General features: G+C 36.7%; 1 protein-coding gene across 7 annotated transcripts in view; it reads right to left on the bottom strand.

Moving 5' to 3' along the window:
* Nucleotides 1–6,974: 6,974 nt before the first annotated feature.
* LOC110541309 (charged multivesicular body protein 1B2) overlaps nt 6,975–27,658 on the bottom strand; it is a 56,209-nt gene continuing 35,525 nt past the window's right edge. For all 7 annotated transcript variants that reach the window (XM_060374293.1, XM_060374298.1, XM_060374297.1 and 4 more), the window contains 3 exons: nt 20,956–20,999; nt 16,125–16,197; nt 6,975–15,706 (listed from right to left, as the gene is read on the bottom strand). In XM_060374293.1, the coding sequence (XP_060230276.1) occupies nt 15,662–15,706; nt 16,125–16,197; nt 20,956–20,999 (162 nt within the window). In that variant the 3' untranslated portion in view covers nt 6,975–15,661. The remainder of the gene's footprint in view (nt 15,707–16,124; nt 16,198–20,955; nt 21,000–27,658) is intronic.

Raw genomic sequence — 27,658 nt, 5'->3', positions numbered from 1 at the left:
CACAGTAGCAGTTAGAGGACTGGTAGCTAGGAGGGGGTAAGTCATATATTTCTATTTCAATTAAAAATGTTTAAAAAGAAAAAAATGAAAATGTAAACAAAGAAGGTGCCCACAGGATAGATTTGAAGGATACCTTGCCACAAACCCCATCTACGTACTTTAGTGCTGTAAGTTAATATCATTGTCATTACTCCCTTCTGTAAGATAAGCATTACCTTTTCACTCTTGGAAAAAATAAACAGCTTAGGATAAATGAGTATTTAACTATTAACCTCACTAAGAATCTTGAAAGAGAAATCTCCAAAGTGGTCCATTTTTTCTCAGGCCAACTTTACTACATTGCACTCCACTTAGAGCATCTATTCTAACCCATTCTAAATTTAGGAGACTCACCACTTCCACTTCAAACCACAAGATGGGCATAGTATTATCGGCCTCAATTTCAAATCCCAATTATGTTACTTTCTAATTATACCACTTTTGTAAAATCAGTAATACTATTTCCTTATCTGTAAAATGAAAATAAAAGTTCTATTTTTACTCTCAGATGATCACTAATCAAGATACATAACATAACATTGTGAGTCAAAATTATATAAAAATACATTTCAGTCAAAACATGAAAATTTAAAGTTATAGTAATAAAATGATGGTCACAAATAGCCTGACATGTGGCAGATATTTAAACAATATTAGCTATCTTATTCCAAATTTTGTTGGCTTCAGTGCAGAAAGTCCTTGCTTTCATAAAGGAACTTATAGTAATACAGAAAAAAAAAATCCTCCTGACATTGGCATGGTTTTGTTTTAGTAGAGTTTATAAATATGTTGTTATAAAGAATTGTGAATAAGTTTATACCTACTATATGTGTAAAGGATTGAGGACACTTACAAATGGTTTAGACTCATTTCTGATTATAGTACTTTCAATGACTAATGACGATGCTAATCTGAGTTTCTATATTTTATATAGAAACATATATAAGAAAAAAATTATTATATTTTTTCTCTCTACCAAATTTAAGTGGGAATTCTCACAGTTGTCAAATATCCTGATTATTGCTTTTGCTTCTCATATAGTTTCTATTTATCTTTAATTTTTTATATTAATTAAAGTTTATTCACATTGTATCCCAGCTGTAGCCTTCTCCCTCCTCCCCTCCCAATTCCACCTTACCTTCCTCATTTCCTTCTATGCCCCTCTCCAAGTCCACAGGCAAGGAAGGTCCTCCTCCCCTTCTATCTGATCCTAGCTTATCTGGTCTCATCCAAACTGGCTGCATTGTCCTTCTCTGTGGCATGACAAGGCTGCTCCCCCATCCAGGGGAAATGGTCAAAGAGATTTTACCTTACATCCATCAAAATGGCTAAGCTAAAAAGAAATCAAGTGACAACACATGCTGGAGAAGATGTGGAAAAAGGAAAACTCTCCTCCATTGTTGGTGGGAATGTAAACTTGTACAACCACTTTGGAAATCAATTTGGCACTTCTCAGACAATTAGGAAAATGCTTCCTCAAGATCCTGCTATATTACTCCTAGACATATGTCCAAAATATGCTCAAGTACACAACAAGGACATTTGCTCAACTATGTTCATAGCAGCTTTATTCATATAGTTTCTTAACCATGTATACTTAAAAAAATGGCCTTCCTGTTTGGTTTCTGAACAAAATATAAATGACAAACTCATCAGGAACTTTGATATCCATATCTTGATCAAATCAAGTTCTTAAGAAGTGACAGTCCCTACATGTATACACATATCTCTCCCAGAAAAAAATTTCAGAGGGATGGGCTATAAAAAAGGATAACATGATGAATGTGATCAAAATATAGTACTGGCAAATATGAAAAGGCCACAGTGAAATGCATTAGTTTATACAACTAATGTATATGTATATATATTAATAAAAGTCAAACTATCTTTTAGTAGAGTGAAAATAAGCAGATTATTCAGGAAAAAATTATCTGTGTTCAGGAGGTAGAAAGTAAGAAATACTTTGCGATTGTCTGCTTGTTTTTCTATTCTCTCTCTCTCTCTCCTACTTTCCAAACTACCAGTGATGCCAAACTTTGAGTTTCTGGACTTGTCAGTTAAAAAAACAATCTTAAAGTTCTTAAACATTATTCTAGACAAAACTCAGGGCAACCAATTTTTCTATTAATAGCATATGGGCCTCATTATATGGTTTTCTTCTCAGGCATGTAGAATTATACTGCAGTGAAACAGAGGTCAAAGCAAGTTTTTTTTTTCTTGTGTTCTTTTTTTTTTAAGTAGGTGAAATAAAGGGGGTGGTGAATTGTCATAGAAAATAGCCAAGTTAAAGAAAGAAAACTTTTAAATGATCAATTATCTGCTGAGACAGCAATAGAAAGCATATAATCAATTTTTTTTGTGTGTTTCCCAGCACCAAGGGAAAGACAACAAGCAGATGTGGAGGTCTGAGCTAGATGGATTTCATGATGGGCCTGCTTCTCTGTGTTTCATGTTAGTCTATTACCTGACATTAATCAATGTTTGGAAGCACCCTGTATCAATACACATAGTTTAGTTTGGTGATTTACTCTCTGATTTTTCGGCTCTTGTTTTCCTTTTGTTTGTTTCACGTGGGGTTACAAAGGTCATTTACCCCAGGAGCTATGAGTAATACTCTAGTTTCCATTTGTTGTTAGTCCTCAGCTGCCCATCCTCACAGAGTTGTGGGATGTTTCTGCTCACCAACATGAAGATGGTAATTGATTTGTAGGAACAAACACTATTTTCATTTCTGTTTAGGTCACCAACTAGTGTTTCTACTTGTCATTGAAGAGATTTTAATTAACACAGCACAGGTATGGCACTCTCCACTGTTCAATGTAGTAACCAGCGATCTTGAAATCTCTAGACTCTTCTGACCCTCGCTACCCAACATGCTCTCGGGTATTGGCAAAACTCCCCCAAATCTTTCTTCTTCTTTTTTTTTTTTCTCTCAATTTTGGTTTTATTTCTACCCATCTCATAGAAAAATAATTTAATCTGTGTATCAGAGAACTATATTTTAATTGCTCAAAGCAAATGCTGAGTTCCTTTCTATTTAAGGCAAAACAAAACTCTGAAAACAACTTAATGAATGCTACATTACTTTCAAGCAGTGGACTGAACCATCTGTGTGTGATCACTGGACCACATAGTCCATGGTTTCTAGTCGCTGCCAAAAGTACTTCATGGAATTGTTTCCTGGTTCTAATGCGCTCTACAAGGAATTAAGGTGATATATATATTTGTAATATATCTAATTAGATTTTGAAACAAAATGGCATTGGAAAACCTACATGTTTTGATTACCCACATCTAAAATTCTTAATACTTCCTTCAAAAGGGAGTGTTTGAACAGAGTTTATCCAAACAACAGCCTGTACATCCTATGGGCAGACAATTGTAATAATAATACTTAAGAGAAAGGGAAGATTAAAATCTAATTGTGACTCACTGAATTCACTAATGCAGGCTACCACATTTTATTAGTTCTTGACTGCCAACATACATGGACTCTCACTAATCTCAATAGTAAGATGTATTGTGAATGAGCTGAAAGTGAAAATCACAATTTGCCTCATTTTTTGAGGGGAAGGCACTTAGCAAAGCCTTCATCTGAGTTATTTTGTCAACAAAAACTGAGTTTAAAGAGATGTCATCAATATTTTCACTTAAATCTTAAGGTTAGTTTTTCCATAGGTCAAAAGAGGAAATAAATGTAAGTTTAGATGCCATATGCACCTAAAAAAGAAATAAATAAAAGAACGAAAAGCCTGAACTACAGGGTTCTGCCTCAGAACTGTCAGTTTCCAGCTGTATGACCCTGGGGCAAGGAAATGTGACTTGTTGCTATAGCCAGTGCCTGAAGTTATAGATGGAAATCTGACACTTTTTTCTCTTTCAGATAAATAAAAGTCTTTAAAAATTTAATTATCTTTCTGTTTTCTTTACTGAACTATTGAGGGAGACTTCAAATTATGACTCTTTGCCTCTAAATATTTCAGTGTGTATTTCCAAGAATAATCACAGAACCTTATAAAACAATGTATAATTATCAAACTCAGAACCTGTACCATTGATATAATTTTATTATTTCATGTACAATTCATTTTCAAAGCCTGCAAACTGTAGGAAGGATAATTTCTTTAGATTACCCAAATAAAGTAAAAGAAGAACATGTTTAGTTTAGAGGAAGAGATAATACCATTGTGAGGATTCGGTGAATTTCAGGATCTTCTGTTTTGTCTCAGCGGAAACTCAGTTCAAAAGTTCCCTACAGTATGATGACCTGGAGAGTTGTTGCTCATTCTTTCCTTTTCTACCTTTCTTCAGTGGATAAAGCACTTGCTAAGCAATCATTTGGACTCCAGAATCCATGTAAAACTGGTATGGTAGGATATGGCTGTAATTCTAGTACTTTTGTTCTTATCTTAATTATGCTATAAGAATAAAAACTACTCTTGGTACCATGAAAGATTACAAAAACTGGGAGGGATGTAATAGTCCTATCAAGCTTTGACACCCATGAACCACATCAGTGACCAGCATGGCACAATAATCCTCAGGGTGCAGTAAAGGCATACATAACTAGTTGGTAACCAACAGCATTCTGGTTGGAACTTCAGATACTCTCAAAAAGAAGAAAACCATGATTGGTACTAGAAATTTATCTAACTACTCAGTGCTAGTAAAGTCAGTTATTGGAGAAGAATCTACAACCACTAATTTACTAAGCCAGCATAATCCCAAACAACAATGGATAAACATTTGTTCTTATACCTACAGATAAAAGTAGTTTTCACTCCTCATCAAGGAAACTTGTCTTTGCAACAGACCACCAAAAAACCTGCAAACAATCAAAATGCAGAGTTGTGGAGTCCAGTCCAGTAGATACACCTACAAGACACACCTAAGGTGCAGGGGACATTGCAGAGAGGCAGTGGAAAGACTGTAAGAGCTAGAGGATCAGCGAGTTTTCTGTGATGCTGTGTTTTCTAGTAATATTAGACGCTGCAGCCATAATCTATATAACTAACATGATTGCCCAAATGCGAGTGGAACAGAGATGACACTAAGGGATATGACAAAGTGGATTGGGAAATGCCCATGAAACCTCAACCCTATTCAAAGAAATATAGGTAACTGAGGAATGCTTGGAACAGGAAAGTTCTTTTTAATTGTTTTTATTTTATTTTATTTTTTTTTACAATTTATTCATTATATAGCCTGACTGAAGCCCCCTCCCTCAACACTTCCCAGTCCCACCCTCCCTCCCTCTTGCCCCCTGTCCCTTTTCCCCAGTCCACTGAAAGGGTGAGTTCTACTCTGACATCTGCCCACTGCTTATCAAGTCTCATCAGGACTGTCATGATTCTCTTGCTCTGTGGCCTGGCAAGACTGCATCACCAGGGGCAAGTAATCAAAGAGCAGGCAATTGAGTTCATGACAGAGGCAGAGGCAGCCCCTGCTCCCCTTATATGGGGACCCACATGGACACTGAGCACCAACTGGATACATCTGAGCAGGGGGTCTAGATCCTCTCCATGCATAGAAAGTTTTTTGTTTATGTGCACTGTTCTTTCCCTTATCAGAGATTCTGCTGGTTTCAGCAAATACTGGACTACAATGGGAAAATGGCTTATTTTGTTGAAATTTTGCAGGTAGAACAACTAAATGGTTGTTTGCTATATGAAGAAGGTACTCTGGCTAGGACTGAGGGTTCTAATACTATTACACCATGAATATGTTCATTTTACAAAAGTATATATCAATTAAAGTAAGTTTTATTTAAAAAATAAAATGGACTCATGGAAACTGTTTAGAAGGTGATGGAAATCCTAGCCAGAAATGATAATGACTGGATGTGCGTGGTAGTAGTATGGGTAATAAGAAGCAAGTTTATCAAAATTATATTTTGATGAGGAACAGTAACCTGAGTACAAGGAATACAAAAAACACAAGATAAGTCCTGGGGATATCCAGGAGTTCTGAAGAATGTCTGGGGCTAGAAATAAAAATTAATTATTTGTATGTAGGTACTATTTAAAGGCATGGGACTGGGTGGGTGACAAAATGTAGAAAGACAGTAAAGTTAATAAAAGTGATATCCTTCAAATTAGAAGACAGAATATAAAATACACTTGAAATAGGTGAAAATATGCTAGTAAGCTACCAAAATAAAAAAGAACATTATTAATACAAAGCAACATGACTGCCCAAATGTAAGCTGAACAAAGTTGACACAATGGAACTGCATGGAGACAAACCCAAAAACCTCAACCCTAGACAAAGAACTACAGGCAACTAAGTAAAGCTGGGACCAGGAGAGGTAGTCTTTCCCAGGGAAGAAAGAGAACATTAATTGGTTGTTCAGAGCCTAATGATCAGTCTTGAAAACATGCATACAAATAACATAATATAGACTGAGCAGGTTATATTCAAGCATACGTATATACATACACAAATATGTAAGCATGCAATAGCAATTAGTGAAGAGGGGGGCTATGAATTTGAGGGAGAGCAGTGAAGGGGTACATGGAAGGGTTTAAAGGGAGGAAAGGGAGTGGTGTTGAAAGTATATTATAATCTGAAAAATGACGTAAAAAGAAAACTTACAAAAGAAAGAAAAAACATAGTAGGCAGAGACAGGAGAGCTCTAGCAATCTCCCAAGCTAGCTACACTGACCTTTGCAGAGGCAAACAAGACAAAAAGAAATTGACCCTATTTCAAATAAGGTATAGGACCAAAACCTGAGGTTTTCTTCTGCCCTTCACACTCATGCATGTGTACCTCCACGGTACCCTCCTACAGAGTCCAACTCTAACAACAATAAATTAACAAATATGGACAATACAGATTCCTTTTCTATTAAACAGCAAAGAATGACTGCTTCAAATTGAATGACTACCAGTCCTTCATAAATCTAAGTGACTAGAAAGAAAAAAAATTGAGAATATTTACACAACAGTCACATTTAACAAAATACCAAAGTCTCCAGAAATCGACACTGGCCAATTCTATAATACAAAGATGATATAGGCACACGTGTGTGTATGCATATACACAACATCTACAATTAGAATAATTATCACTAAATTTGTTTAAATCTCCTTAAAATATGGTAGAACATTTAGAAAAACAATTAAAACATAATATTCTTATAATAACAAAAGGCAAGATGAGAAGAGAGATAGAAGTTATACTCTACATGAAGTGATATATGTGTATATTATATATATATATTCTAATTAATTATACCTAATCAGCTGACATAACACCTACGACATCATTGTGAAAAAATGCTTGATTAAATGAATGCAAACAGAAATGGAAACAAATAAGAGGATCAGTATATTTAAGGCTAAATATACTGCTTGCTTTCAAAATTGTCCACTTGTTTATTAACATTACTTATATTAAGTGAAAATAGTCTAAATGCCCCAATTAAAAGGGAGACTGTCAATGCTGGATAAAGAAACGTAAAACATAAGTTGATATGGCCTATAAAATGTTCCCATCACACACACACACACACACACACACACACACACACACACACACACACACATAGTGATAAATATCTTAAGCTCTAAAATGATGGTAATAGGAATACATTAATATAATTAATCAAATAAAAATGAGGTGATTAATAGCTTACAAGCAATGTGTAAAAGTGGAACAGAAGTGCTGTTTTCACAACAGTCACTTGAATATGTCAAGAAACACGTGGACAATTTTGAAAGTAGCTGTCAAAGCTAATAAAGTTCTAACAATTTACCGAAAGCAAATTGAGCTTTAAAAAGTACCAATACATTCTTCCATGTTCTCAGCATGACCAATTACAAGATTAAAGTGAACCAAGTCACAAATTTGCTGATAATTTAATCAGCAGGGTTTGCCAAACCACTTCTGAATAGCCTCTGCATCTTACTCATTCCATGTGATCACAGTATTCATTATATTTCAGCTAAGTGGATCTTTGTACACAAATATACTTAAAATTGGGTACAGAGTTTAAATACTAAAAAAATTAAAGCTCAAAGGATTTAGGGGAGAGAGAAAGCCATATGTTCTAACTTTTCTTAATTAATTACAATTTATTCACTTTGTATACCTGCTGCAGCCCCCTCTCTCATCTCCTTCCAGTCCCATCCACCCTCACTTTTCTCCCCCTATGCCCTTTCCCTAGTCCCCTGACAGGGGAGGACCTCCTTTCCTTCCCTCTGACCCTAGCCTATCAGGTCTTATCAAGGCTGGCTGCATTATCTTCCTCTGTGGCCTGGCAAGGCTGCAACCCAGAGGGGGAGGTGATCAAAGAGCCAGCCACTGAATTCATGTCAGAGACAGCCCCTGTACCCCTTACTATGAAAACCACTTGGAAACTGAGTAGCTTACGGGCTTCCTCTGAGCAGAGGGTCTAAGGCCTCACCATGCAAGGTCCTTGTGGTTAGTGTATCGATCTCTGAAGTCCTCCTTGTGCCCAGGTTTTTTGGCATTGCTGTTCTCTTTGTGGAGTTTATGACCCCTCCAGGTCTTTCTATCTCCCTCTTCTTCCACAAGGTTTCTGGCACTCTGCCCAAAGTTTGGCTATGAGTCTCAGTATCTCCTTCAATACCCTGGTGGGTAGAGCCTTTTAGAGATCCTCCATGGAAGGCTCTTGAAGCAAGGTTTCTAGTCTCATTCTACAATCTCCTTTGATTAGCTAAATTAGCATTTTGGTATTAATATAATAAATATTAGTTTAATATTTTCTGTCTAAACAATTGAAATGTCTTGGAACATTAACATTTAATCATGGAAACAAAGTACACCTGCAGAAGATGTGAGTATAGGCATTTTGGGACATTCAAAGTAATTCTCTGTTAAATGTTTGAAGGAAAAGTTAGTGTTTAACTGTCATGGATTTTATCAACTTCCAGGTCATATCAATTTATCTCGGTCTTTTCTAACAGGCTGGAACTAACATATAACATGGGAGGGAAAATTAAGGTTTGCATTTTAAAGGAGCTCTTGATGGTTGTTGACTCAATTTTTTATTACTTTTCAATTTTTTTTGTATGTAGGGCAGGAAGAAAGATGTAGGTAGATTTTGTTTTTGAAAGCATTCATTTCATCTATAAGATAACGTAATGACACTTGAAGATACTGTATTTCCAGAACCATATCCTAAAAAATCAAGATCCTTTTTCATATATAAAACTTTTAAACATCCATCCACAACCTCTCCATGGACTATTTATCTGCTCCTTTGGCATAATGCTTGCTTTAATTTTAAGACTAAAAACACTATCCTGACCTCATTTATTATTATTTTTAGAATCAAGATGTGTTCATGCATGCATGTGTGTGTGTGTGTGTGTGTGTGTGTGTGTGTGTGTATGTATGTGTGTGGAGCTAATAGCTCTGAGGTGTCAGTTCTCTCCTTACCTTATGTGAATTCCAAGAATCAAATTCAGGTCATCAAGCTTGCACTCTAGGTGTATTTTACCGGCTGAGCTACCTCATTGTCCACTCCTGCTTTATTAACTCCTGAACTTTGAATCCTTTAAACCTGTTAAAAAGGACACACATACATACAAATTATATTGTATGTAGAAGCTAAACAATCAGCTAAGGCTTGCACTTTTCTATTTGGTGATAGAAAATGAATAGCAGTTTGCACTAAATAAGAAAGGTCCCTAGGCACAAATTTCCGGATCCCCATGTTTCTGATGCATACAGTTTGTATAGTGCACAAGGAACCATAACTGATCACATGAACTCCATGTCTTCCAAAACCCAGGCCTGCTGTTTAATGGCTCACATCAAATCTTTGTTTTTAGTGTGGGACACAAAGAGTTCAGATATAGACAGTCACAAAGACAGGTACAGAATGTAAAATGGCAGCAAAAGCCTGGTATTCAAGATCAGTTCTTATCTTCAAATCACAGCTATGTTACTATTTTCCGGTGACTTCGAGTATGTCATTTTCTTTATAACTTCCATTTGTATTGTATAACCAATGAGGATGTTAGATGAATGGCAGCTAAAAACTTTTCTAAGCCAAGGACCGTAGGAATTCCTTTAATTCTCACAGTGACTATCTCTACCTTCAGAAGACTTTATAACCTCTTTTAGCTACAGGGTTTAGTTTATACTTCAAAGTATACGCTCAGGTTTTCTATTATTTGAGTCTAAAAATATTATTCTTAGCAAATTGAATATCTTTTTTCTGGGATGACAGTTGAAAATTGATTCTCAGAGACTGACATGGATCAATTAATGCTTTGATGTCTCAATGCTCAATGAAAATATGTCCTTGAAGTGTTCCACTCAGAACTTTTATTTTAGGTAATATAATAATTTACATTTTACAGTAAAAATGAAGATGATGAAGCACAAAGGAAATTCACTTACTTGCCTGTTGTCTTAATTCAGGTTTCTATTACTGTGATGAAACATTATGACCAAAAAGCAAATTTGGGTGGAAAGGGTTTATTTGGCTTACATTTCCATAACCATTGTTCATCACAGAAAGGAGTCAGGACTGCAACTCAAACAGGGCAGGAACTTGGAGGCAGGAGTTGATCTAGGGGCCATGGAGGGGTGCTGCTTACTAGCTTGCTCCTCATTTCTTGCTCAGCCTTCTTTCTTACAGAATCCAGGACTATAGTGGGCTGGGCCCTCCTCCATCAACCACTAATTAAGAAAATGCCCTACAGGCCTGCCTACAACTTGATGATACAAAGATATCTTTTAAATTGATATTCCCTCCTCTCAGATGACTTTAACTTGTGCAAAAATGACATAAAACCATCCAGCACACTTGTTATCATGAAAGTGACAAACTCCATGGTTTTAAAGTATTACATACAATAAACATGTCATATATTGCAACACTAAATGCAAGATTGCCTTTGGGAATAAAAGGTAAGAATAGAAGGAGCATATAAGTTAAAAAAATAAAAATACGTTGGACATGCAGATAAGAAACAGGACAGGAGTCTACCATAGAGGGCCTCTGAAAGACTCTACTTAGCAGTGTATCAAAACATATGCTGAGACCCATAACCAAACCTTGGGCAGAGTGCAGGGAATCATAGGAAAGAAGGGGGAGTTAATATGACTTGGAGAGGACAGGAGCTCCACAAGGACCAAATATATCTGGGCCAAGGGATCTTTTCTGAGACTGATTTTTCCAACCAAGGACCATGCATGGATATACCCTCGAACCCCTGCTCAGACGTAGTCCATGGCAGCTCAGTATCCAAGTGGGTACCCTAGTAAGGGGAATAGGGACTGTCTCTGACAATAGAGGAAGACAATGCATCCAGCCATGATAAGACCTGATAAACTAGGGTCAGATGGAAGGGGAGGAGGACCTGCCCTATCAGTGGACTTAGAGAGGGGCAGGGAGGAAATGAGAGAGGGTGGATGGGGATCAGGAGAGAATGAGGGATACAAAGTGAATAAATTGTAAATAATATAAAAAATAAAAATTAAAAATTAAAAAAAGTAAAACAAAAAAAGCAATATTGTTAACATATAGTATACAATTGTCTTCTAGCATCCTCATCTCTAGTAGGTCCCTAAAACCAATGAAACTAGAATCATTGCCATAGATACTCTTCTTTGAAATGAAAGGGGTAGAACAGTATCTGGAGGAGTTACCCCAGAAAACTGTAGTTAATTAGTATAATTTCAATTCAGGATTTTGTTTTAAATTGTTTTATAGGTTACAAATATAATCACACTATTTCCCTTTCCTCCCTCCAAACCCTCCTATATATTCCTCCTTGCACTCTTTCAAATTTGTGACTTCTTTTTTTCATTAATTGAAACCATAGGCAAATAAATGCTAAGAGCAGGAAAATAGACTTCCCTAGGGAAGAGCTCACCAATTAGTTATCCAGTACCAAATGATCACCCCTGACAACCCCCCCCACACACACACTCAGATAGAGACGGAGACAGAGTTTTTAAAGCTTTCCAACTGCAATGTGTAGTCAACGTTCAGAACAAATGTTCTTCACTTAGTAGCAATAGAATCTTCACTTATATACACTCTTATGCATAAGAGATATCATATATAAGTAGTTGAGTATGTAGTGATTTAGTGAAAAAGTATTCTCATGATATCATTTTGAATACCTTTAAGACTTATAAGAAAAATAAAATTTGGACTACTGGGGAGAAAACACAGAGTGTCATATTTCCATTGAACTTCAAGATATGCTAGAATTCTTTCTTGGATTGGTCTTACTATAGGTTAGCAGTATACTTGCTAAAAAATAATCTGTTCACTTTCCTACAATTGAAACTGCAACATCAAAAATGCAGACAAGTGCTAAAGTGTTTACTCTTACTTGGTCAAATATAAATATTACTGAGGATATTACAAGTAGTACAGCAAATGATCAGAGGTGTTTTCTTAGGGCTTTGGTTTATTAGTCTGTATTTTGTACAATGCTGTCTTTGGTGACCCTTGACTCTATCTTATTCTCCCAACTTTCACTGGGATGGAGGGTGCTTGTATGACTAGACAAAACACTTTATTTTATCTACCTCTACTTATTATTTTTGTTATTAAAGGTTACTGTCTTAAAAATGATTCTGGGAAATGAATTAATAATCACATGTACAACTGTGACATTAATATAATGTTAACTGGCCTTTATAAAAAGCCATTTTTCTAAGAATCTTTTTCTTTCAAGGTGTGAACATTTATGTGACTCATGAAGACTTATTTCGATTGTACTCAGAAATACAAGGTGAAGCTCTCAGCAAGGATAGCCTCCACATCTTGACAACCTGTTTCTGGCTTTTTTTTTCCAGCTTCCTTCACTCTCTTGGCCAAAAGTTTGCAATACTCTGTAGCTTCCTCATTTTTCTTAGTGCATTGTTTCTTCAGAGCAATGCAATGGAGTCTGTGATGCAGTACATGTGAGTAACAAGATACTGAACCTTGGGTGCTTTGTCCCTCAGCTTCTTTCTCAGATACCATGTTATTTAGAGCCTTTTGATCTGGCTAGCTCTTTGAGACCCTAATTGCACAGTGGTACTGTCAATCCAGGAATATGCTTCTCTCCTTATTTCACAACCACATTGAGAACACTCAGATTGGATCCACAACGCACCATGAACAGACTTGTGCTTTCTTTTTCCAGATCTCTTTGGCCTATAACAAGAATGACCTTTATTCAACAGCAGGAAAACACTGGCATCGTCAAGATACCTCGCTTCATTGGAAAACAAAACCTTGTTTGCCATTCCCACCACTAATCTAGACTACATAACCCAGAGCACCAGCAGCTACACTTTTGGGCATGCATGTCTCAGAGAAAGTACCGTGTTTGTGTTCATTTTCTAAGTCCACGAATTTTTGACAGCTGGTGCCTAGGAAGGAGATATTCAGCTTCATCATGACCTGGCTATTACCTAGGAGACACCATAAAAAAGAGTTTTCTGGGAACTGAAACAATAATATATTGCAAAAGAAAATTTAAAAAGAAACAAATCTTATTTTCTTTGAATTAATGTTGCAGAATTTTCCTAGCTATAAAACAGATTGCCAATTAAAAGGCCTTAAAAATTAATGAACAGTCAGATTAAATTATTGAATAAAATTGTAAAAATTTAAACTTAACAACTGATGAAAACAGAGTAAATAGTTACTGTGTTCCTCCTTACATACTATGGTAGTTTGAATGAGAAATATCTGCCATAGTAGGCTTACATATTTGAAACGTTGATCACCGGTTTGTGCTGTTCTTTGGGAAGGTTATGGTGCAATTTTGATGGAGGAATTATGTCACAAGCAAGAAGCACTGAGAGTGTACAGCATAGCCTTACTTCTAGGTTGCTCTCTCTGCTTCATGTCTGCCATGGAAGATGCAATCTCTCAGTTTCCTGCTCCTGCTGTCATGCCTCCATGCCTTGATGGACTCTTTCTTATCCCTCTGGACTATGAGCCCAAGTAAACTCTTTCATATATAAATTGGCTCTGGCCATGGTGTTTAAATCACAGCAACAGGAAAGTAACTAATATAAGTTCGCACCAGAAGGTGGGCTGCTGCTTCAGGTAGAAAAGCTGCTGGGGTTAAGCCAGCCAGGCCCTTTGAGTGTAAAGTTTCAGACATCTGACATGGAGCTACAGGATTTGCTTATCTGTTTGCCCTGCAAGCTTTTAGTCTTTCTGTAGTCCAGCATTTCCTTGTTATGGCCCCATTCATCCCTTTTAAAATGATAAGGTATATTCTGTGCCACTGTATGTTATTTGCTTTTAGATTTTATCGGTGGGGTGGTTACATTTACTAGGCCATGAGCCTATGAAAGACAGGGAGAGGAATGTGATGGTCTGAATGAGAAATATGGTCCATAGGCTCACGCCTCTGCATAACTGTTTCCCAGCTGGTGATGATGTTTGGGGGAAATTTTAGGGATATGGAGCTTTATGAAACAAAGTATGTCACTGGGGCAGGCTTTGAGAGCTTATAGCCCTGTACCTCTTTAAGTTTCTTCCCTCTGCTTTGTGTTTGCCACAGAATATGTGACAGCTCAGGTACCTGCTCTTACAGCTACATTTACCTAACATGACGGAACCTTATCACTCTGGAACCATAAACTAAACTAACTTCTTTCTTCCATATGCCACTTCTGGATATTTTTTGTTGTTGTTGTTGTTTATCACAGAAAAAGAAAAATAACTAATGCACAAAAAAACCCTCATTAATTATAGAAAATGTTCTGAGTGTGGTGGCATACACCTAGAGACCAAGACTGGAGACTCACTGAGTTTCAGGCTACTCTGGGCTATATATTTCTGCCCTGTCTCTAAAATAAACAAGCAAAAAACAAAATAAAAAAATAACAACATAAAACAGGGGTTGAACACATGGCTGAATTCAGAGAACTGGCCTCTCTTCTAGAAGAAATAGGGTTAAATCTCAGCATCCACCTGTTTGTTCACAACTGTCTGTAAGTTCCAGGGGATCCAGTGTCTTATTCTGGTCTCTGTCGGTACCAGACACACATAAGTAGTAAATAATATAAAAGCGAACAAAACAACCACATATTCAAAATAAAAAATAATTTTCAAAAATCCCATAGAAAACAATACAGTGTATTTTGTGATACTATTAAAATAAGATGTCTGGGCTATGAATACATATTAAATAAACATGCTTTCTGTGTTTTCATTTTTACAAAATCAAATTTCATCACAGATAAAAACTGAAAATTACTTCCAACTAAAAAAAAAAAAACAAAAAAAATACAGGCAAAGCCTTTATTCTACACATTATTCTGACAAAATTACTTTACTTAAGTAGTACTTCCGTGCTAGATGTTTGTTTAATGTTTGAGGAATATGCATAATATATATAAAACTAATGCTGGCTTTGTTAAAGACATCTACAAAAATATGACCCTGACACTTTTACACATAATATACAGAACTATAAAATATTCCAATGTGGAAATTCCTTGGAATTTCTTAATGTACTATGAAATACACAAGGCAAAAGAAAACATCATGTATAAATAATGTTCAAATATTCCGGCATGTATGGTATTTTTGTAATTGGAGTGTAATTTATCTATGTCTACACACACAAATGATGTTTCAGAAACACATGGAAGAAACAGAAGCACCAGTCACTTAAGTTACACTTGATCACGAAGACGAGCAAGCCTCTGTGACAGTTCATCCTAGACGAAGCCAAAGGTACCAATTAGCAAAGGCTGTAACAAAAATACACCACTAACAATTTTAATCCCCTTATATTCTAAATACAATTTAAAGTCTTATAAAATTTATGTAAACATTAGGCATTTGGTTTTTTAGAGCATCAGCTATGAAGGTTAACAAAACAATATAAAAAATGAAATGTGCATTCAAATTGAAAACACCTACCATTACAGAGGTAATGGCTGCTCATAGTTTGTTCATTTATGATGAGTGTCATAGCAGAAAAAATACTCTTTATAAAAGGTGAATGTTAAAAAAGAAAAATAGGTACATGTTTTCTTGTATAAGGATATATACATGTTTCATATAAAATATACATTCCCTAAATTATTAATATATAAATCAGGTATATGAATCAAAATAAAATTCAACTTCTACCTGCTCTGTAGAAGCAACACTTGCACCAACTGAGCCTGTTTGACCCTGGGGGAGCTCCATGTTGAGATCAAGCCTAAAGATAAATTTAAAAGTAATCAGAATAAATGAATGTTAATATAGACATTTTATAATAAGCAAATAAACACTGCAAACTTGAGCACTAAATCCTCTTATCACTTTTTTTTTATTTTTTCAAGATAGGGTTTCTCTGTGTAGCCTTGGCTGTCCTGGACTCGTTTTGCAGACCAGTTTGGCCTTGAACACAGATCTGCCTGCCTCTGCTTCCACAAGTGCTGAGATTATAGGTGTGTGCCACTGTACACAGCTGTTTTATCACTTTCAGTAAAAATAAAACCATATTTACATGTAAATTGAACATGAATGTTTTAAAATGATTTTGGATACATGACTGATGATTTTTAAGTATTTTTCTTGAGTTCAAATAATGATCTGCACAAATGGTAAAATATTGAATAGAAAAGCTAAAGAATGACAAATAAAAGATCAAAGTAAGGATCATTTATTACACTATATTTCCAGAATATTCTTTGTCTTCTTTACTATGAAAAAACTTAAGAAACTGTTAAAAAAATCAGCACAGTCTAGATAAATGAAGCTTTAGGGCTCAGATCTAATATTTGTGTTAATTTCCATTTTAGTGTTCAGTTCCTGAAATTTCTTAGTAGGAACCAAAATTTTGTTTTTTATTAACCTTTTAAGAGTTTTTTCATTTTATTTACTTTCGATGATTTTATCATTTTAGGATTCAAAGTATAATTTTCTATTCATTGAAAATAGATTATTTTCTCATACAATGTGTCTTGATTAGAGTTTCCTCTCCCTCTACTCCTACTACTTTTTCCTACCTGCCCTCCCTTCTGGATCAACTACCTTTCTGTCTCTCACTAGAAAAGAACATGCTTCTAAGAGATAACTACAAAACAACAAAATAAACTAAAACAAAGCATGAACTATCACATGGAGGTTGGACAAGGTAAGCCAACAGAAGGAAAAAAGCATCAAGAGCAGGCACAAGAATCAGAGACTCGCTAGTTCATACTTGTTCATATACTGAAAGCTATAATACATATGCAGAGGACTTGGTACAGACTGTATAGGCTCCATTCTTGCTGCTTCAGTCTCTGTGAGCTCATATGAGCTTTGCTCAGTTGATTCAGAGGGCCTTGAGGAACCAAGAATTTTATCTAACTACACAACTAGGGTTTCAAAAGGTTTAGACAACTGTCCAAGTTCACAGCACCCCAGTAAAAGAGATAGCATATACATAGATCTAGGCTTTTTCTTTGTTTACCTCCGGAATCCATGACCTTAATCTAATCGTTATTGCACTATTCCTTTAGGATATAAATTATTTTCTGTTTGTCTTTAAAATAGTGTATTCTAATGTGAAAGTGCTACAAGTAAAACAGTAATTTAAAAAAGCATTATGGGATGCTTTTTTTTAAAAAGAAAGACAAACATACTATACTAAAATTTTATTATGAAAATTGTTAATTCAAACAACTGGATACCTAAAAGTCCTTAATAGTCAACATTAATATTTCTATATCAGTGGTTCTACCTGCTTCTCTTTCTTCAGTTACTGAGTTAGCTAATTTCTCAATACTGGTCTCATTTTCCCAAAGAATAGCTACCAATATCTAGAGAAGGATATAGATGACACAACTGAGAGAAACTGTGCTACTGACTTTTAGTGGGTAGATGCCAGCTTGCTGCTAAACATTCAGTGCTTAAGACCCTTGGTTATTTACTCTAAGATGTCAGCACTGCAAAAGTTGGGAAATCGTGTTATAGCCTTATGAAAAGTTGCCTACTAATCTTTATTTAACACTGATTGAGGTAAGGCTATAATATTTGATAATGTTCATTTTATGAGATCTCTATTACCATCTTTTGTTTTTTTGAGAAAAGATTCCTCTGTGTAGCCTTGGCTGTCCTTTGTAGACCAGGCTGGTCTTGAACTCACAGAGATCCATCTGCCTCTGCTTCCTTGAGTGCTGGAATTAAAGGTGTGTGCAACTCTTCTGGGTTCTCTAGCACTATCTTTTTAAGTACAAGTACTCTCACTTAATCTTTAGGAAAAACAAAAACAAGTTTTTACTCTTTTATTACTAAGATAGAGTCTTATAACAAACAATGCTCGAGTTTATGATCAAATCACCCTTTACAATTATCTCTCTGTGCTGGCCTGTGGGCCTGTCACAATACTAATGGAGCAAAATGGTATACAACCTATCCTCCGAGCCTTGTTCTCCAACACTGCAAACCTCATTTAGCATTTATTAACATGGATTTAATTTACTAGTAATACAGAACTATTTTAAAAAGCTGATTAATATCAATCATTGTTCATTCTAGTCACGAGTTACTTTAGACCATAGAGCATTGTTTCTCAACTCTATTTTCTCAATTATTGCTCAATACTCTCTTTCTTCAAGAAAAAATAGGGAGAATATGTAAACTTTATTTCACCTTATTAATCTAGGTTTGAAGGAAGAGCCTAAAGTATTATGATTCAATTCTAAACATTTTATTGTTTACTACTGTTACTGATCTAAATATTACTGCAGCGAACACTGATAAAGCATGATGTCTGTAACACAGATATCATGGTCAAGTTATTCCCCCAAATACTAAAGATTTGAAGACTCCATAAGACATTTCAATAACTATATGCAAAGGAGTTCTGATTACTTAAGAAAAAAAATAACCAGCTGTTACGCGTCATTTTTTTTAAAATTTGTCCTTTGAACATTTTACACAAAGTACTCAGTTTATAGGAATCACGCTGGATTTATGCCTGATCATTGATATTTTTTCCCAAAAGCTTTAGAAACTATCTATACATTGATATAAGTTATGCATAATAGAGATTAAGCAAATGTTTGAACATTCTTACCCTTGACCATCTCCAGCCATTTCTTAATATCACACTTGGAATGAATATATCTCCACATATTTTAAAGAAAAACATACTATGGTATGAAAAGACATATTTTAATGGCTAAAAGAGGGTAACTGTTAAAAGCTTTTGAAGCACTAACTCTGTAAAGAGTCAAAACCCCAAGTTGGAATAATGGTTTTAAATTTTTTTTTTTTTTTTTTTTTGGTTTTTGGTGTTTGGAAACAGGATTTCTCTATGTAGCCTTGATTGTCCTGGACTCACTTTGTAGACCAGGCTGGTCTTGAACTCACAAAGATCTGTCTGCCTCTGCTTCCCTGAGAGCTGGGATTATAGGGGTGTACCCCCACTCTCAGCTTGAAGACCAATTTATTATTATTATTATTATTATTATTATTATTCTTTATTACATTTTATTCAATTTGTATCCTGGCTGTGGATCTCTTCCTCATCTCCTCCCAATCCCATCCTCTGTCCCTTCCCCTTCAATTTGACACTAGCCTATCAGGTCTCATCAGGACTGCTTGTACTGTCTTCCTCTGTGGCCTGGCAAGGCTGCATCCTCCAGGCGGAGGTGATCAGAAAGCCTGCTACTTAGTTTATGCCAGACAAAGCCCCTGCTCCCCTTATTAGGCAGTGCACTTGGAGACTGAAACTATGGGCTACATCTGAGCAGGTGTCTTAGGCCCTCTCCATGCATTGTCCTTGGTTGGAGTATCATTCTTTCCAGGGACCCCAGGGCTCAGATTTTTTTGGCTTTGTTGGTCTCCTTGTGGAGCTCCTGTCTCCTCCAGGTCTTTCTATCTCCCCCTTCTCTCATAACATTTCCTGCACACTGCCCAAAGTTTGGATATGAGTCTCAGCAGTTGCTTTGATACCTCGAGAAGACAAACTTTTTAATCCATAGCAAGTTTTTAGTAGTGCTTATGCTTCTGTACAGGGCCTCACATATACTAGGCAAAAACTCTTAGCAACACTCTAACCTCATATCACCAAACATTTAAGACATCTAAATATCAAATTAAGATTATTTAAAAGGACTTGAGTGAGGTATCCCAGAAGCAAAAAGATGACACACACGGTATATATTCACTTATAAGTGGATACCAGACATATAATATAGGCTAAACCTACACAAATCTGTACACCTAAAGAAACCAAGCAAGAAGGAGGACCCTGGGTAGGACAATCAATCCTCACTCAAAAAGACAAACAGGATGGACATTGGAAGAAGGAGAAAACAGGAAACAGGACAGGAGCCTACCACAAAGGGCCTCTGAAAGACTACTCAGCAGTATATCAAGGCAGATGCTGAGACACATAACCAAACTTTGGGCAGAATGCAGGGAATCTTACGAAAGAAGGGGGAGTTCATAAGACCTGGAGAGGACAGGGGCTCCACAAGGAGAGCAACAGTACCGAAATATCTGGGCCCAGGGGTCTTTTCTGAGTATGATATTCCAACCAAGGACCATTTATGGCTATTACCTAGAACCCCTGCTCAGATGTAGCAAATGGCAGCTCAGTATCCAAGTGAGTTCCCTAGTAATGGGAACAGGGACTGTCTCTGACATGAACTCTATGGCTGGTTCTTTGACCACCTCCCCCTGAGGGGTAAACAACCTTGCCAGGCCACAGAAGAGGACAATGCTGCCAGTTCTGATGAGGCCTGATAAACTAGGGTCAGATGGAAGGGAAGGAGGACCTCCCCTATCAGTGGACTTGGAGAGCAGCATGTGAGGAGAAGAGGAAGGGAGGGTGGGATTGGGACGGAATGAGGGAGGGAGCTACAGCTGGGATATAAGCGAATAAATCATAGTTAATATAAAAAAATTAAAAAATTATAATTTACAAAAAAAAAGAGAAGAGAAACAAACAAAAAACCGGACTTGAGTAGCAACACCTTACCCAGCTTCATCTGCCATTTCTTGCAGCAGCATATCCACTTGGTTCTAAAACAAGAAAATATTAATTCATACTTTATAGGATTAGGTTTTGGAGTTTGGTTTGGCTTGGGAAACTAATCTATAATGTTTAAAATAAGGGCTTCAGAGAGGGCTCCGCAGTTCAATTCTTAGTAACCATGTCCAGAGGCTCACAACTTCCTTTAACTCCAAAATCTGGCAGATAAATAAAATCTCTGTCCTCCACAGGCACATTTTGTCACTAGTACAAAGTCTCCCGACCACTACATAATTAAAAGTAAAGCCAATCTTTTGGAAAATAAAGCAAACAACAAAACAAAACCCCAAACCAACCAAACAAAAACTCCTTGCAAAACTTTTAAAACAAGTCTTTTAAAAAATAGACCCATATTTATCACTCTAAACAAAACTCAAGTCCAAATGAATCAAAGACCTTAGCTATTCGAAGACAAAGTGGGGAAAAGTCTGGAATTCATTGGAATAGGACAAAACTTCCTGAACAAGACACCAACAGCACAGGATCTGAGATCAACAATCAATAAATGGGATCTTATGAAACTGAGAGGCTTTTGTAAGTCAAAGGACACTGTCAATCGAACAAAATGGCAGCTTAAGGACTGGGAAAAGATCTTCATCAACCCTATGTCAGACAAAGGGCTAATATCTAAAATACACAAAGAACTTAAGAAATTAAACACCAACAAATCAAATAATACAATTAAAAATAGGGTACAGAGAAATCACAACAGGGGAATCATGAATGGCTGAGAAGCACTTAAAGAAATGCTCACCATCCTTAGTCATCAGAGAAATGCAAATCAAAATGTCTCTAAGATTCCATCTTACACTAGTCAGAATGGCTAAGATCAAAAACTCTAGTGACCACACATGTTGGCAAGGATGTGGAGAAAGGGGAATAGCCCTCCATTGCTGGTGGGAGTGCAAACTTGTACAACCTCTTTAGAAATCAAATCTGGAGCTTTCACAGAAAATTGGGAATAGTACTACCTTAAGATCCAGTTATACCACTCCTGGGCATATACCTGAAAGATGCCCCACACTTCAATAAGGACATTTGCTCAACTCATTGAAACATTTTTTTTTAATAGCCAGAAACTAGAAACAATCTAGATGTCCCTCAACTGAATAATTGATACAAAAATTGTGGTACATTTGTAGGAAAATGGATGGAACTAGAAAAGATCACCCTGAGTAAGGTAATCTAGGCCCAGAAAGAAGCACATGATATGTACTCAATTATATGTGGTTATTAGACCTATAGTACAAGATAACCATGCTACAATCCACAGACACAAAGGAGCTAAGTAACAAGGAGGGACAATAGGAGAGGGTCAGAATGTCTTCCAGAAGAGGAAATAGAATAGACAGGAAAAGTGGATGAAGGGAGGGAACTGGGCAGGAGATGAAATGGGGAGAGAAAAAATGGGGAGAGATCAGATGTGGGGAGAATGGGGCGGAAGGTGAGAAGGCTGGGAACAAGAAGGGAAACTGAGAGGGAACATCTTTTTGTCAAGCTGGGGGTCTGCAACAGGGTAGGTTCCTGGGAGGCTATGGGTGTGACTCTAGCTGAGACTCCTAACGGCGGGAGGGAGGGGAATGAAGACTGAAGTGACTACCTCCTAGCCAGGAATGACTAATGGAAGGTGGGAACAACAACCCACTGATAAAAACTTTGATCCAAAAATTACCCTGTCTACAGGAAGTACAGGGATAAAGAGAGTATAAAGATTGAGGTTATGTCCAACCAATAATTGACCCAACCTGAGACCCATCCCACAGTAGAGAGCCAGCCTATGGCACTATTAATGATGCTCTGCAATGTTTGCAGAGAGGAGCCTAATTTGACTGTTCTCTGGGAGGTGCCAGCAAGAAGCTGCTGGGAGTTTCACGCAAGCATGGGGTAGAGCTCCAGGAAATGTTAGGGGAAAGTTGGAAGGACTTGGAGGGGACAGAAAGCTCACAAGACCTAGTCTAACCTAGTCCCATGGGGGCTTTCAGAGACTGAGACATCAATCAAGGAGCACACATAGTCTGGACCTAGGCCCCCTGCACATATGTGGCCGATGGCAGCTTGGTCTTCATATGGGGCGCGTGGCAAATGTAGGGGGTGTTGGTGGTGCTGTTTCTAACATGGACTCTATTGCCTGCTTTTGGATCACTTCCCCCTGGTAGTGCTCCCTTGCCTGGCTACAGGGGATGAGAATATGCTCAGTTTTGATGTGATGGGGAGATTTGATACCAGGGGAGGGGGCAACCCCTTTCCTGTGAGGAAAGGCAGAGCAGAAGAAGGAGGGGAAGGAGAAATGGGAGGGGGCACCCTTGGGATGTAAATAAAATTTAAAAATATTTTTTTTGTCACAAGAGGGCACTACACCATTTCAGAGAGTAACTCCCTGAATGCTAAGCATCAAAGCCTAAAACTGAAGTTGTCTAAACAATGCTTACAGTCAGATTCGCATATAGTTCATATATCTGAGTGATAAAACACTGCAAAGGAGTGATCCAACTTAAATCTCCATTATAATCCGTCTTAGTTGTATGTAATAGATTTAAATTAGCTTAGATTCATTATTCTGTAAAATAACACAAATCTGACATTAAAATGACTTTTGACAAAAAGAAAAAAAAAAACAGCACACAAAATATACCTACATTATTGTACCTATGGCACAGAACTCTGAGAGTTTGACTATAGGCTTAACCAATTACAAAACATAGACATTCAGAGAAGCAATAGTACCTGTAATATTTTTTATTTAATTATTTTTATTTTTATTAATTACAGTTGATTCACTTTGTATCCCCCTTGTACCTCCCTCCCTCCTCCCCTCCCAATCCCACCCTCCCTCTTCCCCACCCTTGTCTCTCTCCCAGTCCACTGACAAGGGAGGTCCTCCTCCCCTTCCCTCTGATCCTAGTCTATCAGGTCTCATCAGTAGTGGCTGCATTGTTTTCTTCTGTGGCCTGGTAAGGCTGCTCCCCCTTCAGGGAAGGTGATCAAAGAGCAGGCCAATCAGTTCATGTCAGAGGCAGTCCCTGTCCCCATTACTATGGAACCCACTTGGACACTGAACTGCCACCTGTAATTTACAGACTTTTCAGCTTGTTATTATTTCTACAATTCAGGAAGCTAACTATATGGCACTTACACTGTGTTAGGCATTACTTGTAATCAAGAGGCAATTTAAATTATATGAGATGTATGTACGTTATACAGAGAGACTATAAATAGGGAAATTGAGTATCACTAGCGGTTGATGTCTACTAGAAATCTCAGAACCAATCTCATATGGATTCCTGCTTATTTTGTTGCTGTTTTCTTGAGACAGGGCTTCACTGTGTAACTGAGGTAGTCTAGAATTCCTGAAACTTGAGGTTCACTAGTTTCAAGCTTTCAAGTCCAGGGCTTACAGATGCACACCATCATATACAGTCCTACACCGAAGTGTTTACTATAAGAGTCCTCATAATATGCTTAATCAAAAATCTCTTCTTGGGGCTGGAGAGATGGCTCAGAGGTTAAGAACACTGGCTGCCCTTCCATAGGCCATCAGTTCAATTCTCAGCAACCACATAGTGGCTTACAACCATATAAAATAAAATCTGGCATGCAGATGTACATGCAAACACACATTTTATACATAATATATCAATAAATCTTTAAAAAAATCTCTCATTTTAAAAGTTATTAAAAATATTTTGAGGATACAAGAAGAAATTCTAAAATGTCATAGTTTTAAGAGTAAAAAGCTACATGGCTTCAAGGAAACTAATTCTCTCATTGTTGGCACCTTACTTTTGCTTGTTTTTTAACCATTTCAAAATATTTTCAAAATGTAAAAAAAAATAATAAAAAACATATAAACAGGTTTTGTTTATATCCATATCTAAAGTAGCACTGTCTTAAAATTTAAATACTGTATTATTCTACAATTTCCTTAATTTTCTAAGATTTCATTTTATTGCTATCTAGATATTTAGTTCATTCAATATAACTCTTTGATGGATACTTATAATATGTAAGCATATTAAATTTAGCATATATATTCACTTTCTGGACATTCATTTTTCCTTAATTCCTATCCTAGACAATGTTTAAATAAATAAATATGTGTATGTGTAAACTTCTGGGTGAATGAGCTTGGAAGTGGAACCCCAGGGTAAGTATGCATATTTTCATTTACCCAATTATGCCCAACAGTATGAGAAAAAGTCAATATGTGTTTATATTATTTTACATGCTATTGAGTCGTTGATGAGTAACAGATTATTAGTTCTAAGAAAAGACAGAAAGAAGATAAAAGAAAGCATTTTTTTCCTTTTAAAATTTATTTGTTTTAATTAATTACAATTTATTTACTTTGTATCACAGCCAGATCCCTCCTCCCCTCCAATTCCCAGCCTCCCTCTCTTTTCTCCTCCCATGCCCCTCCCCAGGTCCACTAGGTCCTCCTCTCCTTCCATCTGACACCAGCCTATCAGGTCTCATCAGGACTGGCAGCATTGTCTTCCTCTGTGGCCTGGTAAGGCTGCTTCTCCCTCAGGAGGAGGTAATCAAAGAACCAGCCACTGAGTTTATGTCAGAGACAGTCCCTGTTCTGCTTACTAGGGCACCCACTTAGAGACTGAGCTGCCATGGGTTACATCTGTGCAGGGGTTCTAGGTTAAGCTAACTAGGGAAATAATGACACTTACAGATGTCCTAAATCAAATGGACTTAATAGATGTCTACAGAACTTTTCACCCAAACTCAAAATATACCTTCTTTTCAGAATCTCACAGAACATTCTCAAAAATTGACAATATAGTGAGGCACAAAGCAAGCCTCAAAAGATACAAGAAGATCGAAATAATCCCTTGTATCATATCAGACCACCATGGCCTAAAACTAGGCCTCAACAATATCAGAAATAACAAAAAACCTACATACACATAGAAACTAAACAACTCTCTACTCAATGACAGCTTGGTCAGGAAAGAAATGAAGAAAGAAATTAGAGACTTCCTAAAATTCAATGAAAATGAAGGCACAGCTTACCCATACTCATGGGACACAATGAAAGCAGTGCTAAGAGGAAAGTTCATAACACTAATTGCCTCCAGAAAGAAGTTTTAGACATCTCATACAAGCAACTTAATAGCACACCTAAAAGCCCTATGGGCAAAAAAAAGCAGACACACCCAAGATGAGTAGGTGACTGGAAATAAACAAACTCAGAGTTGGAATCAATAAATTAGAAACAAAGAAAACAGTTCAAAGAATCAATGAAACCAAAGCTGGTTCTTTGAGAAAATCAACAAGATAGACAAACCCTTAGCCAAACTGCAAAAGCAGAGAGAAACTAACCAAATCAGCAAAATCAGAAACAAAAAGAGGGGCATAATGACAGACACTAAGGAAATCCAAACAATTGTTAGGTCTTACTACAAAAGCCTATATGCCACAAAATTTCAAACTCTAAAGGAAATGGATAATTTTTCTGAGAGATTCCATTTATCAAAATTAAATCAAGGTAAGTAGATTAAATAGTCCTATAACTCCCAAAGAAATAAAAGCTGTCTTCAAAAGTCTCCCTTCCAAAAAAAAAAAAAGCCCAGGGGCAGAGCAGAATTCTTCCAAACCTTCAAAGGAGAGCCAACTCCAATTCTCTTCAAACTATTCCACAAAACAAAAACAGAAGGAACATTATCAAACTCATTCTATGAAGCCACAGTCATCTTGATAACTAAACCACACAAAGACACAACAAAAAAGAGAACTTCAGACCTATCTCTGTTGTGAATATTGATACAAAAATACTCAAAAAATACCCACAAACCGAATCCAAGAGCACATAAAAGATATCATCCAACATGACCAAGTAGGCTTCATCCCAGGCATGCAGGGGTAGTTCAATGTATGGAAATCCATCAATATAATATATAATCCTAGATATGAACAAACTGAATGAAAAAAAGCATGATCATATCCTTAAATGCTGAAAAAGCATTTGACAAAATCCAACATCCATTCATGTTTAAAGTCTTGGAGAGATCAGGGATATAAGGCACATACCTGAACATAGTAAAGACAATATATAGCAAGCCTATAGCCAACATCAAACTCAATGGAGAGAAACTTAAATCAATCCCACTGAAATCAGGGACAAGGCATGTTTTCCCAGTTCCTCCTTATCTTTTTAACATTGTCTTTAAGTCGTAGCTAGAGCAATAAGACAAGTAAAGGAGATCAAGGGGATACAAATTGGAAAGGAAGAAGTCAAAGTATCACTATTTGCAGATGATATGAGAGCATACATGAGCAACCACAAAAATTTTACCACAGAACTCCTTCAGCTGATAAACACCTTCAGCAGTGACTGGATACAAAATTAACTCAAAAAAATCTGAAAGCCCCTTGTATAAAAAAAGACAAATGGGCTGAGAAAGAAGGAAACAACACCTTTACAATACCCACAAAAAACACAAAAAAAATGTTTAGGTGTGACTGTAACCAAGAAATTGAAAAACCTGTAAAAAAACTAAAACAAAAACAAAAAACCTTCAAGTCTCTGAAGAAAGAAATTGAAGAAGGTATCAGAAGAAGGAAATCCTAGCTCGTGAAGAGGTAGGATTAACATAGTGAAAATGGCCATCTTATCAAAAGCAATCTACAGATTTAATGA

Source organism: Meriones unguiculatus, chromosome X (assembly GCF_030254825.1).
Source record: "Meriones unguiculatus strain TT.TT164.6M chromosome X, Bangor_MerUng_6.1, whole genome shotgun sequence".
NCBI lineage: Eukaryota > Metazoa > Chordata > Mammalia > Rodentia > Muridae > Meriones > Meriones unguiculatus.
This window is presented reverse-complemented; position numbering and strand designations above follow the sequence as displayed.